General features: G+C 42.8%; 1 protein-coding gene across 1 annotated transcript in view; it reads right to left on the reverse strand.

The window, feature by feature from the left end:
* Positions 1–21,097, reverse strand: part of XYLT1 (xylosyltransferase 1) — a 398,924-nt gene that overhangs the window by 12,979 nt on the left and 364,848 nt on the right. The window contains exons 9-10 of the mRNA XM_073647654.1: positions 20,723–20,918; positions 11,097–11,430 (exon numbers count right to left, since the gene is read on the reverse strand). Of these exons, the coding sequence (XP_073503755.1) occupies positions 11,097–11,430; positions 20,723–20,918 (530 nt within the window). The remainder of the gene's footprint in view (positions 1–11,096; positions 11,431–20,722; positions 20,919–21,097) is intronic.

The following is a 21,097-nucleotide window of genomic DNA, read 5'->3' on the forward strand; positions in this document are numbered from 1 at the left end:
ATATATTACATGTATATTGGTGTATTGAGCTTACAGTGTTCTGAGCAAGAAATGAGCCTTCAGGGGCTTGTTTAACGGAAACAACCTTTGTCTCTATGTCATATTGAGAATAGGTAGGTCACCAAGGTGCCTTGCTTGAGATCACCCTTTGCAGCCTGGCATACCTGTGAAAAACTGTATTTAAGTTAATGCCAAGTGGTCCGATGGGTTGTGCCAGATTGACCTCTCTTGAGAGTCCTTGAGTTTCGCACCCTGCCTCTGATGGATGTGGATGACTTCCCCTACAACATCTATATCATGCTCAAAATTGTATACATGTTCCCTTCACTGGAAGCAGGACACAAGGGCAATACACACTGCACTGTCCTTATTCAAGGCTGTGGATTCAGCTCGTGACTGGTTTAAATCCACTGCAAATAAATCAAATTCCAAAAATGTTTTTTAGCCAAAAATGCATGTATTTAAGTAGAAAAATAACTTCCACAAATGGATGTGTTTAAAAAAAATGTTCCTGTGCTGAGATAATGTTATAAATGTGCCCCTGCTGTGTACTGTGTAATGTCTGTGTCTGACCGTGCAGGAACATGGTCTGATCATACCACAGCTCCTGGCCAGGGGAGGAAGCAAGAGAGTATACAGACAGGACAGCATGGGATCACAGCTCTTTCTGTGAGGCAAAACATTTCCCTGCCTGGTTTTATGCAGTGTTTTACCTTGAAGAAAGAATCAGCTGAGATCCCGTGCTGTCCTGTCTGTATACTCTTTTGCTTCCTCCCCTGGCCAGGAGCTGTGGTATGATCAGACCATGTACCTGCACGGTCAGACACAGCCATTACACAGTACACAGCAGGGGCACAATTATAAGATTATCTCAGCACAGGAACATTTTATTTAAATACATCCAATTGTGGAACTTATTATTATTCTAAGATCTATTGATTAAATTTAATTTTGCTAGTGAGAAAACCTCTTTAAGCCTCTGCTTGTTAATCCATAAATAATTTAGGAAACACCTTACATAATTTGAGGTTCATATTAGCCATAAAGCCAAAAATTATTATGCGTTGTTCATTAACCATAGGAACTAGGGACTCAACTTCAATGGCTCCATATTAAAAACCCGAGAGAATCATTGAAAATAAAAGAGAGCAAGCAGATCAGACTGTAAAAGTCCTTTACCACTATTAGGTGCACATTTGTTCCCAGCATGAATCGCACAAAGTTCAGTGGAATGACGCACGTGAACCGACTCACACCGAATATAAATGTAAAATAAAAGAACACTGTTTTTTGTCTGTATCACTGCTACCCGCTGAGAGTGTCACAACATCGAATACATTTCTTTCCGCCTACCACGTCTTCGAACCAAGTTTATGGCGCCTCTGCATATTGACTTGGTTGTCACTACTCTTTAAAAGCTTTAAAGGCCCAATGTTATTTTTTTTTGTTCATATTTTTAGACTGACATTTGTATTAACCATATTGGATAAATCCATCATCAGCCCGAGCAATTTAATATTGCGGTGTGAGGTCTAACACAATAACTAGCCAGCAAGCAAAACAACATATGCCGTGTATTTGAAGTTAATAATTATGCTCTTCACAGCTTGAATCTCATGTCAGGATGGAAGGAGCGTGTATTTCATCTCGACTTCAATAAATGTGCCTTGCAGCGAGTGGGAAGCATTTTTATTTCAAGTTACATGTTTTATAATTGATTTATGATGTTTAAGGCGACTTTGCCCTTTTTGAAAAAATAAAAAAATAAATCAGACAGCTTTTAGAGTCTGCTTCCGATAGACGTTGGCCAAATTAAGCGAGGAACAAGCCCTCTATTCACGTCCACGGTGCAAAATACAGAACGGCCTTGCTGAAAAAGAGACACACTGTCGAAATTCAACATGGCACATACACGCAGCCATTCACATGTCTCTACAAACTTGGCCAAAGTTTGAAAACTGCTTTCTCACCGACGATCAGACCTTTACCTTCAATTCCCCCATTCATTTTATTTTTATTTTTGGTCAACATTAAACTGACAATTTTGCAAGCCATCCAAGAGACACATAATCCAGAGCACAGAAAGCTCTTATTTAGCTCGCTAGATAGGAAATGTGTTCTTTTTCCTTTAGATAGCAAAGCGCGTCCAAGAATTGTGAGCATCTGTCAAGCGGACGCTGCCACGCAGCTATCCGGTGACACCGCAGCCTACTCTGCATAGGAGATATGCCGGATATTGGCAGTAATTAGGCAGAGTGGGAATAGAGACATACATTCACCAGACTGCTTTGCCAGTGAAAACCTCGTGTGCTGTATTCATGAAGGTGTACAAATCCAAACTGCACAATGTCCCAAGATACCGGGCTTGACAAAGAACACATTTGTAATTAAATTTGTGGACGTGTAAGCTCGGATCGGAGTTCTGCTGTTTCTGCAGTTCAGAATGCAGCCGGGCAATGCCAGGGATATGTTCCTAGTAGTACATTGGTCAATTTCTGGCTCTGAATAATATAACATAAGCAAAACGTTCTGCAAAACAAGCAAATATCCTTATCCTTAGGGTTTATTCACACTGAGCTGGAGATGCTCCCATAGCACATTCCCAATGTGTGCATAGACCCCCACGGGCATGACTAATGCCTGAAAAGTATCCTCTTGGCATCCCTCATGTATATATACCCCCTGCTGCACTTTTCTATACTGCTGGGGACTACAAAAAAAAAGCCTGATATGCTTTATTTTCACAATACTGGTCAAAGAGTCTGTAATTGTTTGTCGTAGGCATAAGAAGGTGTATGCCAAGAGACCATAAAATACACGGATGCATCCATTACAGGGGTTGTTTGGCAGTAATTTGTTTTTTTTGTTGCAATGATTGGTTAAAATGGAGGCATGCTCACCTTGCAGTGCCCTTATGGATACAGTGCTGGACGCTCCAGAGATCTGCGCCAGTTCAAGAAGCAGTGACTGCCTCATTTGGAAGTCATAGCACCCCTGCAGCCTGTAATTGGCTGCAGCGGTCAGGTGACTAGAAGAGTGCATGAATCTATGACAAAAAAATATATATTTTACTGTCACAGGATGATAGAAAGTTAGAGTTGGAGGGGACCTCCAGGGTCATCGTGTCCAACCCCCGGCTCAATGCAGGAGTCACTAAACCATCTCAGACAGATGTCTGTCCAGCCTCTGAAGACTTCCATTGAAGGAGAATTCACCACCTCTCGTGGCCGCCTGTTTCACTCATTGATCACCTTCACTGTCAAAACGTTTTTTTCTAATATCTAATCTGTATCTTCTCCCTTTTGGATTTATTCCATTGCTTCTCGTGTTTCCGTGTGCAAATGAGAATAAGGATGATCCCTCTACACCGTGACAGCCCTTTAGATATTTGTAGACAGCTACTAAGTCTCCTCTCAGTCTTCTTTTTTGCAAGATAAACATTCCCAGATCATTCAACCGTTCCTTGTAGGACATAGTTTGCAGTCCGCTCACCATCCTGGTAGCTCCTCTCTAGTCTGAACTTGCTCCAGTTTTTCAATGTCTTTTTTAAAACGTGGTGCCCAGAACTGGACACAGTATCAGACACTGTCAGACAATCCCTTTAAGATGTCTGCTATAACTCACATGACGTATTTTTTCAGGCAAATTCCATTTAGAATCCTGTCTAAAAAGCACCACTAAACCAAAGTAAAAAAAAAAAAAATAAATAATTTTGCAAAATGCTTCCGGCAGTTCAGGAGCTGCAGTTACAAGGTGGCGGACTGGAGCAGTGCCAGGAAGAGCAGAAGACGGCGACTGGTAAGTAATTTACTATAGGCAGGGAACAGAAATTTGTGATACCACAAAAAAAAATGTCAGAAGTTGTGTTTTAAACAATACCACATGGAAATCCAGTGCAAAAATTATATGAGCAGTCATAAGTTACACTGCAATTATAAGCTACACTATATATAATATATATATAAAAGTTATACTATAATGAGATCCGTCAACAGTAGCTACTTCGTACCAACATATTTTGCACCCACTACGATTAGAGATAAAAGATCCCATATTTTCCTATATGTTCACTTCCCCAAGTCATCTCCAGTCCTCCTCTTTGATTTCTGGCGTACCCTGCTGCTCCTTTTACCCATCTGTGTATGGGATATAGTGACAATACCTTAAATGACTGTTGAGGCCATTTGATGGCCACATCAATGACAGTCGGTTCATATTGATGACATATCAGGTGGTCACCTAAAGTTTTGTGACTATGTACAGAGTTTCAGAACACATGAACATGCATGGGATACAGGCCATGGCATGGAATACACTGACATCAGAGGACCAGAGTCAGAGCATTTTGGTATTTCGATGTTTTGGTCCAATCTATTTTTTTATAAATTATATTTATATTTTTTTATTTTTATATTTTTCCTGTTAAGGGGACAGTTGCAAAAAACTTTATTAAATAAAGGAAAGTAACCGAACCCGGGGTCCGTGATGCTGTCTGGAGGACTGCGGCCGAACACCTTCCGGGTAAGAAGGTAAAACAACCAACAGAAATAACAATCCCTTCCGTGTTACTGCACACCAGAACGGGAATAGGGATTCACACTATCTCCATTAACCGCACGAGAGATGTGCTACAAATAATGTATCCGTAGCCCTGTTTACTGCACAGGGACTACACAGCAGGCGCTAGGATGCGTGTGTGATTCACGCCGGCGTATACGTGCTCCCAGCCGGTGTGCTACCGGACTGAGGAATATCTCTCCACGTGGCTTACAGGCGGTGCCAGGAATACGGCGTCTGCAGACTGCTCGGGGTGTATGGCGACCCCTTTGTTGGAGCCAGACTGTCAGATGAAGCTTCCTGCCTCCCTCCATCTAAGGCTGCCTATCCCCCGCTAAACCTGCCTGACAGAAGCTAAAGCACACGTGGAGCCCAAACGACCAAGCGTCCACACAATTACACCATCATAGCTCAATGATCAGAGCGCCGCCATGTTTGTGGGCGGGCTATTTAAAGATTAAGCCCTGCCCACCGTCGCATTATTGGTGACGTCACCCGCGACCAATCAGGCGGTGCCAGGTCACCAGATCAGCTGACTCCCAAACCACCAATCACGGTCCGGCATGTCACGGGCATGCTCAGTGCAGTGAATCCTGAACTTAGGCTGTGGCAGCCCTGTTTCCCCCCGCAACTTTCCTTCATGTTGCTAGGAACAAAGACCCAAGAGACAACCTGTACATCTCATGCACCAGCTAAGCGTTGGGACCGATGACAATGCTGAGCAGCATCTGCCCTGGCTGGACCAGAATGGGAGACCACAGAATCCATTGATGATTGTGAACCCATTTCGGATCCAGAAAACACCTAACATCATCCCCCTCCACTTGACAGTCATATTCCTCAATGAGCAGGGGAGCATGAATGTGGTCCACCAGTTCCCAGGAACGATCCTCAGATCCGTGGCCCCTCCAGTGTACTAGGTACCATTTTTTTCCACGAACAACCTTAGACCCTATAATAGCCTGCACCGCGAGATCATTACCACTGGTGTGTGTAGCAGGTTGGGGTTCAGCGAGTTTTGTCAGGCGAAGGGGTTTAAGGAGCGACACATGAAAAGTGTTGTGACTCCTCAGGTGGCATGGTTACTGTAAACGGTACATTACTGGGTTTACTTGGGCCAAAATTTTGAAAGGACCAATAAAGTGGGGGGCAAACTTAGCAGGTTCCCAACGTACTTTAATATTGCGAGCCGTAAGCGACACTCTGTCGCCCGGATAGAATACGGGAGCTGGATGACGAAGAGTGCCAGCCGACTCTCTCATTCGATTCTTGGAGGCCAATATAGTATCCTGGGTATGGTCCCAAACCTCCTGCGCCTCCAGAGCCAAATCTCTGAACCCAGGTTCCATAGAGGGAACTGGCATAGGAACCGAACGTGTGAATGTTGGCCATTATTCAGAAAAAGCGGAGTCTGCTCTGTGGAATCCGCCACAGGTAACGGGTGGAGAAGACCAGCCGGACTTTGACGGAATGACTTATCTCTCGCACAGGAGACACACGCTAGAACATATTCCTTAATGTCCTGGCACCACTGGGGCCACCAATACGACCGTTGAAGAAACTTTGTGGTACGTTTGACCACAAAATGACCTCCGATCTTAGGGGCTTGTGCCCAGGAGAGCACCTCATTTTGTAGGTTAGGGGGAACGAACGTCCTCCCTGAAGGAACCTGGTTTAAGGACACTGGAGCCACCATCCGCATACTTCCCGAAGGAACGGTGAGCCTGGGCTCATCATCGTCCTCAGCCGTATCCATGGACTGGGACAAAAGGTCTACCCGAGGGTTCTTTTTGATATAATCTGACAAGACCTGGGTCTCGGAGACAGACAGAGGATCTGTGCCGGGGGCTAAATCAATAGGACAGCCATACAGTTGGTGGCGAGGTAAAGTGTCTGCAGCCTTTTTGGGGAAGACATCCGCAAAAGTCTGATATTGCACAGGGAGGGCGGCCAAGTCGGTAGAAGGCTCAGAGACTACCCTCCGGGTGGCTGTAACCATACACTGAGACGCACAATTCTCACTCCAGGAAGAAATTCTCCATGTATTCCAGTCAATGTGTGGAGTGTGACAACGTAACCATGGGAGGCTCAATAGCACCTCATCTAATCCACCGGGAATAATAAGAGAGGAGATAACCTCCCGGTGACCCTGAGGAAACGACATGGTTAGGGGAATCGATTGGTGGGTGATTTGCGTGTCCAGTAGTGAACCGTTGACTACCCTAATGTTCATTGGTTTTGGCAGGAACTCCATAGGAATGGCGTACTTCTGGGCAAACGTAGATGACAAAAAATTGCCATCCATGCCTTGGCAGTAACCATGATTGTTCCGAAGAACAATGTCACCTTATACAATAATTTGGAGGAAGGAGCCCCGGAATCTAACACACCTCCTCCAACGGCGGTTAGATACACTCGTTTTCCCGACTGCTTGGAACCCTTATTAATGGGTTACTCCAAGAGATGTGCAGGTCGGGAAGGAGAGGGGCTAGACTCAGTCCGGGATATATCCATAGCCTCAGGCTCTGGGTCGGGAGTCGCGGGTTTGGAAATGGGTGTAGAGAATGAAGGTGCCAATCGTCACTGAGGTCTGGGGACCTCCAGCTCTAACTTGTGTTCTGCATGACGCAAATCTATTCGGTTAGCGAGAGAGATTAACTCCTCCAGGGAGGTTGGAATCTCTCGGGTAGATAGAGCCTTTTTAATATGCCCAGCCAGACCCCTCCAGAACACCTGGATTAAAGACCGCTCAGACCAATCCAATTCAGCCGCTAGGGTTCTGAACTGGATGGCATAGTGGCTGGCGGTGACCGAACCCTGGACCAAAGCAGAAGCTTAAGAGCTGTATCATGCGTGACCTGAGGACCTAGGAAAACTTTTTTTAGGGCTGTAAGAAAGAGACCCGCATTAACCACTACCGGGTCACTCCGCTCCCACAGAGGTGTAGCTCACTCCAAGGCCCTGTGAGAAAGTAACGAGATGACAAAACCCACTTCGGCCCTTTCAGAGGGGAACCATGCCTCCATCATCTCCAACTGAATGGAGCACAGATTAATAAAACCTTTGCAGGATCTGCTGTTGCCAGAAAATTTTTCCGGGAGAGCAAACCGGGGTAATGGGGCGATTGCAGCTGCCGCAGCATTCACCGCAGCCGTGTTAACCAGATTGGCCGCTTGAGAAGCTGCCTGGGTAGCTACTGCAGTGATATCAGCGACCGGGGCAGCTTGTTCCAGAGTCCTAAGTCTGGCCTCAAGTTGCTGTATATAGCGCTGCAGTTGCTGGTTGTCAGCCATGTTTGGCAAGACCCTGGCGCTCTGATACTGTTAAGGGGACGGTTGCAAACAACTTTATTAAGTAATGGAAAGCAACCGAACCTGGGGTCCGCGATGCAGACTGGAGGACTGCGGCCGAACACTTTCCGGGTAAGAAGGTAAAACAACCAACAGAAATAACAATCCCTTCCGTGTTACTGCACACCGGAATGGGAATAGGGATTCGCAGTATCTCTGTTAACCGCACGAGAGATGTGCTACAAATAATATATCTGTAGCCCTGTTTACTGCACAGGGACTATGCAGCAAGCGCTAGGATGCATGTGATTCACGCCGGCGTATACGTGCTCCCAGCCGGCGTGCTACCGGACTGAGGAATATCACTCCACGTGGCTTACAGGCAGTGCCGGGAATACGGCGTCTGCAGACTGCTCGGGGTGTATGGCGACCCCTTTGTCGGAGCTAGACTGTCAGACGAAGCTACCTGCCTCCCTCCATCTAAGGCTGCCTATCCCTGCTAAACCTGTCTGACAGAAGCTAAAGCACACGTGGAGCCCAAACGACCAAGCGTCCACACAATTACACCACCATAGCTCAATGATCAATGTTTGTGGGCGAGCTATTTAAAGATTAAGTCCTGCCCACCGTCGCATTATTGGTGACGTCACCTGCGACCAATCAGGCGGTGCCAGGTCACCGGATCAGCTGACTCCCAAACCACCAATCACGGTCCGCCATGTCACGGGCATGCTCAGTGCAGTGAATCCTGGACTTAGGCTGTAGCAGCACTGTTTCCCTCCGCAACCTATCCTTCATGTTGCTAGGAACAAAGACCCGAGAGACAACCTGTACATCTCGTGCACCAGCTAGGCGTTGGGACCGACGACGATGCTGAGCAGCATCTGACCTGACTGGACCAGAATGGGAGACCATAGAATCCACTGATGATTCTGAACCCATTTCGGATCCAGAAAAGGCCCCATGCCTAACATTTCCCTTGTTACCATTCGGCTGTAAATGTTTTTCCGCTCATACTGACTATATTGTGTGCCTTATTCTAAGACAGTTTATCCATTTCCACGTGTCGCCATATGCTGCATAGTATTTTAATCTCAGTAGCTATAGATCAGTACAGATTGCCAAGAATTTAACTATTGTAATCACTTAAGATCGTCAAGGAGCAACAATAACACAAGGAACCGTTGGCCTTGGAACAAACTCAAAAATCGCTCATCAGACCTCTTGGCTGCAGAAGGAAAACTTACAGTATATCTTGTGTTTGCAATCATACAAATGAATCTATGAAGCTATAAAGGTCAAATATAAATTTGTCATTCTGGATTTGGACAACCTTTTCTCGCAAAGAAACCTATATGCTTATAGCTCTTATGTAAAGGGAATCTGTGTGCAGGCTTTTGCTATGTAATCTGAGGACAGTATGAGGTAGGGGTAAAAACACCGTATTCAATAATGTGTCACATGTTTGGCTGTGTGCTGTTGTTTAGTTAGATTGAAGATTTTATCACCAGGTGATTATCAGTGCTGCACTACAGAAGTGTGTGAGCCCTGGTCCAACTCCGCCCCCTTCTCTGATAAGCAGCTCACTGTCTATAGACAATGTACATAGAGAGCCTGGTGTGGGCGGAGTTAGCTTCCTCAGCTCTGCTGCATTGCTAAATCTAAAAATTCTGATTGTGTCAGAACAGCTGCATCCAGTAAACTAAGTGATACATCGTTGGAATCAGGGTTTCCTTTTCCTACATTACGCTGCTCTCAGATGAAGTACCAAAAACCTGCTGCCAGATTCCCTTTAAAACAAAGGTATAGCACCTGTATTTTCTTGAGTCCTTGTCTCATGACCAGAGCCTCATAACTATACATGATGCTGTTAGTTCAGATCACTACACCAGGGTCGGTCCGGGACTTTCGTCAGTAAAACGGATGAGAAAATACAACGGTTGTGTGAATTAGTCCTAAGAAGGACAGGCCAGCTTAGGCACATGTTCACATGGTTGTATGTAATACGTGTCATTCAGCAGAAATAAAACTAGTAAAATGCAAGAGACACAAGACTAGGGCATGCCACGATTTATTCCTACATGGACCGATTATGTTAGAAAATTGGTAAAAAAGCAGTTCCTTAAAATTTGGCATAATGTTGTGATTTTCTAAACAGTGAAATACTCGCAAAAAAATACAATATTTGTTGTCAAAGTTATTTTTACAAAGTGTTAAAGGTAAAAGAAAAAAAAATCAAGAACATTTCCACAGTGTATGTTAAAAATGAAAAATAGTAAGAATTAAGGAAAAAAGCCTTTAAATCTATTGTTATTATAAGATATTTGCCAGCTGGTTCTCCTGCTAAGGAGGATTAGAAGTGCATTAGCTCACAGCGGTTTCCCAAATATGCTCAATGTATACAAAACAAGTCTGATTAAACGAAGAAAGGGTACCCTGTAAAAATGAAATTAAAACAGAATGTCGCACCATGCAATAGTAATGGATTTCTCTTATGCAACCTTCATTAATTCTTATGGAAAACCTTCAAGAAATACTCAATCCATACTATTACTTTTAGTAGTTTTTCGTATGGGGCTAAATACCTGTTCGGTCCGGCACCGATCTATGCAAGCTCAGAGCTGGGGTTTACAATGATGTCATGTTGGCAGAGCAGTGCCTTCTCTTCCTCTCTGCTCTGTTGACAGGGCGTATCTGCCGATTTCATGCTGATTGACAGCCAGCTCCCTGCTACTTAACTGCGGGAAGCCAATTGTAAGTCAGCATGACGTCTGCAGTGATGCACTGTCAACAGAGCAACCCAGGAGAGAAGGTGCTGCTCTGTTGACGAGAGGTGAAATGAAGCAAGGGAATTGCCAGCTGAGCTGGTAGAGATCGGCACCGTGCAGAACAGGCAGGTAGTTAGCAACTATCTGACTGTTAGTTCTTAGCCCCATATACAAAAATAATAAAAGTCCTAGGCAACCCCTTTAATATACACAATGGTCACCATGGCTGTAAGTGCATGATGGGAGTTATAGTTTCACAACAGCTGGAAAGCAACAGATTGGAGATTACTGTCCAATTACAATACCACATTCAATACAATTGAGCAAAAGAATTACAGGACCATGGTCCATGATTTGCTGCAAGTAGTAGGAGGTTCATAGTGCTCTGATCCGGTGGCCATGGATTACCAATGTGGCCACTAGACAAGGGTCTTGCAAATTTTTTTGGTCAACTCTGACATTCACCGACTCTTGGACTTACCACTTTTAATGGGCTGCCGGTTGGAAAAAGTAAGCGGGCTTATCAGGAATCTAGTTTCAGCCACAGGCACCCAGTGATGAAGAACCCGAATAGTCCAAATGCCAGGCCTGAGAGGCAGGTTCAGAGGAGGTTTGTAATGAGTATATTCCGCAGTAGATTCAATAAGAATATCATAAGTAGCAGCAATGACATTTACGGGGTCGATCCACACAACTGTGACCGTTATATTGGGTCCTTTTCCCCATTTCTGCATTGCAATTGGCTCATCCATAGGCCCCATAATGCCACCGAAATTCCGGAATATTCTTTCTTTGGCATCCCATTCGGTTCCAGCCTTGAAAAAAATTAAGAATATAATAAATGTAATTAATTTTGCATACGAGAGGCGACTAATTCCGTACAGATTCACCATTTATTCACATTTAACTAAGGCTCACATTGAGTCTGCACACTGCCCTTTACATAAGATAAGACATTTTACTTTCGCCTGTTTTTTTATTGATAAAAATGATTTATACCAGAACATTGTTTTATGTTTTCCTGTGGAATGTGCAGAATAAATCAATGCAGTTTTATTGTGTTAGGTAGCGCAAGCTCGTATTTATAAGAAGGGATGGTAAGTAATACAAATGAAGGGATCGTCCAGGACTAATATATTGATAACCCATTCTCAGAATTAGTCATCCATATCAGATCAGTCGTGGACTGCCACCCGCCACCCCTACCCATCAGCTGATATTTGCTCCGGTGTCAGCCAGGTGTAAACAGTCTACAGCTCGTACATTGTTTAGTGATAGTGGAGTGGCTTAGCACTTTGCAGTACCACCTTGGGGCAAAGTACTAAGCCGCGCTATTCCCACTCCATGCATTGTTTAGGTTTGGGCAACACCAAAGCAGATAGCAGATGATGGTTGAGGGTACTGGGTGTCGGACCCCCATCGGACCGATATTGATGACCAGTCCTACAAACAGGTCATCAATATGTTAGTCCTAGACAATCACTTTAAGTTATGCAGTGCTCTATGGCCAAGAATATTCCATAAAAAATGTATGCCTTCATTTTTAATAGTTTAAATTACACACTTTTTTTTTTTTAAAAAGTGTTTTATTTTATTTTTATGTACCTATTTATACAAAAATCTTGAAGTTTTATAATTTTGAAACTCGTTAGAGGAATCTTTTGCAACTCAATTGACTGGACATTGGAGCCGCTGTAAAGCACACCCCCTGCTTTATTGTCTGTAAAAATAATCCAGAAATTGAGTATGTGTCTCTTATATGTTCACCACATGGGGATTTTTTTTTTAAATATCAATATAAAAGCGTACCTGTCATTTTAGATAACTTTTCAGAGTTAGCTGTCATGTGTGTGTATATGAGGAATTATACTGTTATACTGTTTCTGGCCATTATATGACTTGTAAGTTGCATTTTTCACCAGTTTTCACTTCAGTAGGCTCTATCTCCATTTCTCAAATGTCTCTAAGCTAGTGGGAGGATACCAACAGCAGTGATGTCTCTTGCTCATAGTGTACAGAGACATAAGAGATCCTGCTCTAACGCAATCACCCTACTACTCTGTCTCTTATTCTGCTGAATGCTCCTCACTTATCCTTCCTCTCCCCTCTACATAGTTTATAATATGAGCTTTAATTTGATAGTTAAAGGGGTTACATATCGTTGGTAACTACCTGCCTGTTCTGTCTTGTGACGATTTCGCCACGGACCGCTCCTGCCGGTGATTCTCCTGTTTCCTGTGATGTTATGTCAACAGAGCAGTTCCTTTTCTTCCTCTCTGCTCTGTCGACACAGCGTTACTGCTGACGTCAAGCTGATTGACAGCCGTCTCAGCCTAATGCAGTGGGGAGCCAGCTGTCAATCAACATGACATCGGCAGTGACGTCCTGTTGATTGACAGCTGGGTCCCCACTGCATTAGGTTGAGCCGGCTGTCAATCAACTTGACGTCAGCAGTAACGCTGTGTCGACAGAGCAGAGCGGAAGAGAAGGAACAGCTCTGTCGGAGTGACATCACAGGAAGTAGAATCACTGGAAGGGGCGGTCCGTGACCACATTGATCTGGGTGAGAGTGCCAGCAAGTAAGTTGATAAGTGTTTGCCCCATAGGGGAAAAAAACAAAGTCCCGGATAACACCTTTAGGTGAGCTGGCAGTCCATCTTGCTTTGGCCTAGAAGGATGTGAACTATTTTCCATAGTGAATTATGAGTCCAGGAGGAAAGAGAGAAGAGAAGAGGTGTCTTGTAAGTGGAAAAAGAAATACACTTCTCTGATTAGTAAAATAACAAAGTTTCTTATATTTCGCTTGTACTGTAGATTTATACAAAGTTTGTTGAAATGACACTAACCATCTAAAATATTAAAAAGGTTGTCCAGCCTTATGATTTTTATGACCTATCATTAGGTCATCATTATCAGATCAGTGGTGGTCCGACACATGGCACCCCCACCAATAAGTTGTTATCAGCTCCAGTGTCGGCAAGATGTACGGAAAGTAAGGAGTGGACCAGCACGGCTCGGTTTACTGTGTAGTGGTTGTTGTTGTCGAGAATTGCAGCTCAGGTCTTATTCAACATTGTATAGGAGCTGAGAGGCATTTTTTGACTATGGACACTACACAGTATACAGAGCCGTGCTATTCTGCTCTGTTTTCATTTGGCTGGCGCCAAAACTGAGAACAGCTGATCTGTACGGATACCAAATATTGACCACCCACTTGTATGATAATGATGACCTATATAGGAACAAACACGTTACATTCCTTCTACAGGCCTAAATCTAGTTAATAAAACTATAAACATAATAGATTTCTTTGTCGTGCAGTAAAGAGGATAAAATAAAGCAGGGGGCTCCAGTTTAAAATATCCAAAAAGGACTACATTAACCTTTTGGAAAGCCTACAGTGCCCATGACACTTGTTCACCATTGGTTTTGAGCACTTCCAACATAGCAAAAATGCCTCATCTCTTCATTACGTGACCGCACAACCACCTCAAGTGATGCAGAGAAGTGTTGTCATCATGGTGGACCAAAAACATATGGTGCCAACGTGGTAATCACCATAAAAGAATAGTATACTATCTTTTGGTGTTATAAATTGTTTTGAGCCTCCTGTTCTTTTGAAACTTGGGACAATCCCTTTAAATTCTAAATAAAAAATGTTACAAAATTAAAAAAGTGACTTCAGATTATGACCCTCACGTCCTATTATCTCCTTATATGAAAATTCCAGTTGACATGAAAAAAAATGGCCAAGAGCATCATACAAAAAAATGTCTTCGTTCGTTTGTCCTTATTGATCATTTGTTCCCATAGGAAATAACCACCAATAAATTATTTTATTGCAAAGACTGGCAGCTAATTTGATACTGCAGAGCTGAAAACATGAGAATGGACAGAGAGATAAAAAAAACAGTTGTGGTTCCTACGGTAAACAGCTCTGAGTGGAGTGTATATTGTGAGATGTAACATGTCATTAGATGGAATACTGTGATGAGATTTAACCTTGACTAGCATTGATTAAACAATGACCTACTAAGCATAGTCAATAGAGGTCAGCGTGAAGAGTGAGATGTATCACATAGCCACCACTATAATGTAGGCATAAATTATTTCACCCCATGATAGATGTGATGAATTGGGTGTGTTACATCTAATGAAACCAACTCCTGATCCATGGTTAAAAACTGACTTAGGAAAACAACTGACTGTGTATATTTCAACATAGTTGAATGTCTGGTAGGGTAATGATGTGTTGAGCTGAAGAAGGGCAGATATGTACAAAATACTGTGGAAGTTTGCCATGCTCGGTTAAGATAACATAACTCAGAGCTCCTCGCCTACTATTATGAGTTATCTATGTTCAGAATGGCTAACAACAGGTTTGAGGATACTTTGGGAACCTTGAGACCGAGAAGGTATCAATTACTAAGTAGCACATGCCGAGTAATTTGGGGAAGAGTCTTAAGCCCCACATACACATTAGACTAATGTTGGGTGAAGCAGCCACTATTGACGGGTTCAGACAATTGTTTACTATGTATGGCAGCGCTGGCCAACTAATCGTCTGGAAATATGTCGATCAGGCATGTCTGATTTTGGACTGCCAATTGCATTGTTCTTGGCCAACATACCAGCCGGGGGCTGTCTCATAGAGAACACGGGGGCGATCGGCCAAAGGATGGCTCTTGTGTTTGAGAGAGTCTGCTGACCTGACTGTTGGCCAAATGATTGGCTGAAGCATCGTTCAGTGGATAGCCATCTGATGTGTATGGACTGCTTTAATCAGGACTCAGCAGCAGCCTGAGTAATTCCTTATTGTGGAAATAACTGGCCAGAAGACAGCAAAATGGCCAGATAACGTAAACATCAAGGAAAGTATAATGAAGGAATAGCTTCCTTTATTTATAGAAATAACAAATTAGAATTCATTATGTATTCTAGCCAATAATGAGTAAACTCATGGACTACAACATATACATAGATAGACCTCCAGATAGAGTACATGTAAGGTCCCGGAAGCTCTTAAGATCCTTTCTACTAAGTATGTGTACAGTTATGGTTATAGCGGACGTGGACATATTTCATTTTTCTCGGCAGTGTAATCCTGTTTACACAGGACAATGAGCTGCAGCACAAAAGATCATTTCACATGACGGACTAGAATTTTACTTGTTCACTGGGTGATCAGCATCCTGTTTAGACTGCAAGATTATCATGAATCGCACATTCACAATAATATTACAGGATAAAAGGACTTAAAGGGGTATTCCCATCTCCAAGATCCTATCCCAATATGTAGTAGGTGTAATAATAATAATATTAGCAAATACCTTCAATTAGAAATGTAGTATAGTATTTTTGATTTGCAATGCCACTTACCTAATGTGCAGGCGATACAGGACCTTAGGTATCCACGGTTACGACCGCTAGCAGCTATCTGTCACTTTATCAGTAGCAGTAACCGTGGATACCTAAGGTCCTGCAATGCCTGCACATGAGGAAAGGGACATAGCGAATCAAAAATACTATACTACATTTCTAATTGGAGGTATTTGCTAATATTATTATTAGTACACCTACTACATATTGGGATAGGATCTTGGAGATGGGAATACCCCTTTAAGACTACGATGAGCTTTTGGTGCGTTTTTGACGCTGTGTATTTTTGCTGCATCAAAAATGCAACGTCTTTCAGTTCCAGCAAAGTGGATGGGATTTATAAAAATGTCATGCCCACTATGCTTTAATTTTACTTAATGTAAACTGACCTCGCGGTGCGTGTTTCAGATCCGCAAAAAAAAGAGAGGTAGGTCCAGCACCACTTGCGTGGAATAGATATTATAAAAACATCAACAATTTATTATGAACTCATCTAAAAACAGCGATATTAAAAAAAGGCGTTAGGTCAGAAACATTCTCACTGACGCATTTTGAACAGTCAGTTCTTAGTCCTATGTCAATTTCTCTTGCAGGTACGCTGAGTTTTCTGTGTGGATTTTCCCCATAGACTTACATTAGATGTGGAAAATCCACAGGTAAAAACTGCATGTGTGTTTTTAGTGCATTTCTGTAGCGGAAACGCATCAAAAACACATGTGATCCGCACCTAAGTATATCAATAAAGCACCTTTATTTAAAGAGTGACACACCAAAATAAGACAAAAACTGCAGCATCAAAAACGCGATAAAAATGCATGTTAAAAAAAAAACAAAAAATGCAAGTAATCTAATTTACCCAATTTACTCCTTATCAAGAATTTTTTCTATGGTTTACTGCTCACTGGTTCGTTACTGGCCACCTCTGCAGTCTTTCAGAGGTGGCTGGTCTCCAAAGCAATGAGCGTATGCTTGCAAGCTTTTTCCTTTAGAGGTTGTAAACACTGCTGTGAAGCTGGCCAGATGGCTGAACCCAAGAGCTCCTCCAGTGCTGCAAACACGACACTGTCTCTGCTTGCTTGATGGGAGAGTGCGCAGTTCGGCCAAGTTGTCAATTTTCAGGAGTACATCTTGCCCTGGCAAGCAGAAAGCCAGGTAGCTAGGGAGTGGTGCTTTTCTGAAAATAGAGGTTGAAAAAAAACCTTTAAGGCAATCCTCCAGTCTATAGTAAAAAACTGACCATACTGTATATATCCAACGTATGGAATACATAATTGGTGTCCTCCTTTTCAAATCAGCTGTCGTTTTTTCTCTCTTCTGAACCCCCATCACAAAATAATGCTTACATGTACTATACAGCTATGTGTGGTCACATTTTTACTTTGGATTGGAGGGTTATATTAAAGATATGTAATTTATATATAGTGTGACACTGAGACACAACTCATGGACAAGCTGTGAGACAGGGTAGTCAGAAAGTCTGATGTCAGATACCAGGAGGGCTCGTAGTACAGAGGGGCAAGACAAAGACGAGGTCAAGTCACAGTCCGAGGTCAAATACCAGGAGAATATGTCAAGATAAAGGTATAAGAGAAACAGATAAGCAGAGGCAAAGTCCGGGGTCAGGTACCTGAGGTCAGAGAGCATCAGGAGTAAAAGGGAAAACACACACGAATAGTCAAGACAAATCCAAAATCTGGCAACAAGATCAGGAAGTCAGACACAGAGAACTCAGCACACACCCCACTGAGCAAAGCTACAACTGACAATGGTCTGCTCATAGCTAGTCAGTTAAATAGCTAGCAAATTATCAAGAACGGGAGTCACCTGGAGGAGCGCCCGTAGGCTAGGCCAGATTGAGCAGTAGAGCTGTCAATCAAAATACTGACAGCCCAGCACACTCCAGATCCCTTAGGGCGGCTGAGCAGTGACCCTCGGCCGCAGTGAGTGACAAAACCGTGACACATAGTACTTCTATGGGAGAATAAGTGGCTCACAAAAGCCCCATTCTGCATCATGCATAGTGACTGCAGATCTATAATACAGTCTGTGCACTCACCATTGCTATGTGCACAAGTCTATATTTTAAAAGAACTCTTAGATATTGGACAACTCCAAAAATGAGTAAAGTTCTCGCACAGAGAGGCTTTATTTAAATGGTAACGTAGATGCGACAGTAACAAACAAATGAAAGTAAAAAGTGGGAAAAATTATAGCGGTGATAACTTATCACTTCAGGGAATTAAAAGTCAACCAGCAGACACTTTGATAAACAGAGCTAACAAAGCATTAATCTCCTTAATGGAACATTAATGTCTGGGATTTGCCACACACACCAAAAGTCTGAGCTCTACATTGGTCTTTCTTAATTGCTCAATCACGATCGCCATTTGTTATGTTGGCCACATTGATAGAAAAAGAATGTGCCCAATTAATTTCCGGTTGGAACAGAATACTAAATACTTATATCATACCACTGTACATCATTTACCATTCTTCTGCATAGCACAGGGATATAGGATTTGTTATTTCTACTACATATCTTCCAACCACATATGCTATCCTTATATCTATATATATATTCCTAAATGCAGCATATTCTTATCTTAATGTGTACCGAGCGCCCAACATGGGGAGAATTTGTGTTAAACCAGTGCCACGTCTCATTATACTTTCAAAAATACCCGAACCCACAAGCCCCGGTAGTTTTTCTGCAAGGATCCCTTGTCAGATTTTTTCCCTTCAATTTCTTCTGTTTCCAGTATAATGGTATGTTTACTTATAATGGAAAAATCTGTGTAGATTCTGTTGCAGATCCGCAACAAAATTCCCACTACATGCAGATTTATTTTGTGGATTTCCCCATCTGCATTTTAAATGGTGAAGTCCACAATAAAAATCGGCACCAAGAATTGATATTCTAGGGATTTAAAAATCCGCAATGCAAGTCAAAATCCACACAGAAATGATCTGTAATGTGTGGATGAGACTGTGAATTCTTATTGACTTGCTGCTAATATCGCTTGCAGATTTTCCATCCTCAAGTCCAGATCCTCTGCAGACTTCCTTCTTCAAATCAGCAATGTGGGAACAAGTCCTAAGAGACATAGGTTTGTGAAAAGTTAGAAGTGGTCACAGAAAACCAATGTGGAGACAGGCGCCGCCTGAGAAATAAGGTTCCAATTAAGCGGAATAAGCTAATAACCAATTTTATTGAGCTAAAACAACGCATTTCAATTCAAGCAAATTCATCTTCATTTCCTGATGAAGGTACAAGTACCTGCACGGAAACGCAGTTTTTACATGAAAATTTTAGCTTATTCCGCTTCATTGGAACCATATCTCTGAAGCAGGACCTGTCTCCACACTAATTTTCTACGGCTGTTTCAACCTTTGGATTATCTTTCGAATCCCACTGATAGTGGTTAAGACAAGAATACAGCAGCCCGGAGCAGCATCCTTACACCTTCTGGGAGGTGTATTTCCCAGACATGTGCATTCCTAAAATTGGGGCTAATCTCTGCACAACAATGCAAGGTTAGAACCGCCCCACAAGAGCACTTTTTTCCCTATTTATCCAGTCCTTATTGCACTTGGGAGCACCCCTTTTTTGTTGCCCTTTCCAGGTTTGTGAAAAGGGCAGGGGTTTGGTGGTTTTGCCTTTGGGTAGAAGCCAACAGAAACATTTTGCATGGCTCTGCCTGCAGTGGATACTGAGCATTGTTATCTATCCTCTTTAGATACACTCAGTGCCAGACTGAAGAACATTGGACCCACCAGAGGATTTGATTCTGAGGACCCACCTTTCTACCCCACTCAAGAGCTCCATAGCAGCTGCAAGGTTTGCACTATGAACTCTCCTGAAGGAGAAGACAGGGCCCACCGGAGGATTCTCCAGTTCCCTGGTGGGCCAGTTCAACCCTGGATACACCTCTACACTTCTCAAACTCATCTAACCAAACCATGGAGAGAACCAAAAGATGGATCACTCTTCCCTAGACAAGACTGTTTCAGAAGCTTATAGACTTGAACCATCCCTATTACAAAAGCTGGGGACTTGCACCATGTGGCAAAGTTTTAATATAAGAGTCAGGATAGGACGGTCTCGACTGGGTACACCTTATCGTGGTAGGATGGCGTTTACGCTGTTTTGATCAAAATAGTGCTAAGGAAGTACTTTACGCTATTTACATGTACTATTATTATTTACTTACTATAGGGTATGTGCTCATTTTATTTTTTCTTGGGTTTTGTCTGTGAAATAGCCAATGTGTGAACGTGCTCATATACATTGCACTTATGTCCCGTCTGGCTCATTTCTTTGGTTTTGCTGTTTTAGAAGCTTGTAGACTTGAACCCTCCCTATTACAGAAGCTAGGGACTTGTACCATGTGGTAACCCCACTTCCCAAATGTCTCCAGAGTCATATGTTTCGCGAATGTAAGCACATAGTCCCTTTGCAGACCTAGTGAGCCACCCTAAATCCACACAGAATACTAAGACTGGGGGCAGAGAAGAAAAGCTTCACCATCTCAGCTGCACAGTAACCTCCATTATCAGTGACCTTCAAGTCTATTGGCACCTCCACAGGTCATAGCGCTTCTTACAATCTTGCAAATAGACTTGCAGTCTAGCACCTAATGTAGACATTAGAGATAGGACTTAAGTCTTAATAAAAGTTCTTACAGTTGTAATATATTCTTTCTCCTTTTATATTTGCTGTTAACTCACCTCAGAAAACTGCAGCCTCCCGAAATCACTAGTTGGATTGGCAATCTTGAAAACTTTCTTTGGCATCACCCAGGTCTCCAACGTCTCAAGTTTACTGACTGCGAGATTAGTGGCATGATGTTTAATAAGAAAACCCTGGAAGCGGTCAGCGAGAAAATAAAGATGGACTGACACTGGATGGCCCATGGGATAGTACCTGAAAAGTGGAACAGAATGAGAAAAACAGAAAGAAAAGGTTTAGTCCTTGCTACCATCAGACATTAATCTTCCTTCAGATTGTGAGAGCTATTGTGTCACAGAATGTGGATTCCGTAAAGCTAAAATGAGAAACATTATGTCTTATTTCATCTTACTTTTATAACATTTTATACATAT

Source organism: Phyllobates terribilis, unplaced genomic scaffold (assembly GCF_046119375.1).
Source record: "Phyllobates terribilis strain yellow unplaced genomic scaffold, ASM4611937v1 Scaffold_9__5_contigs__length_417890890, whole genome shotgun sequence".
NCBI classification, from domain to species: Eukaryota; Metazoa; Chordata; class Amphibia; order Anura; family Dendrobatidae; genus Phyllobates; species Phyllobates terribilis.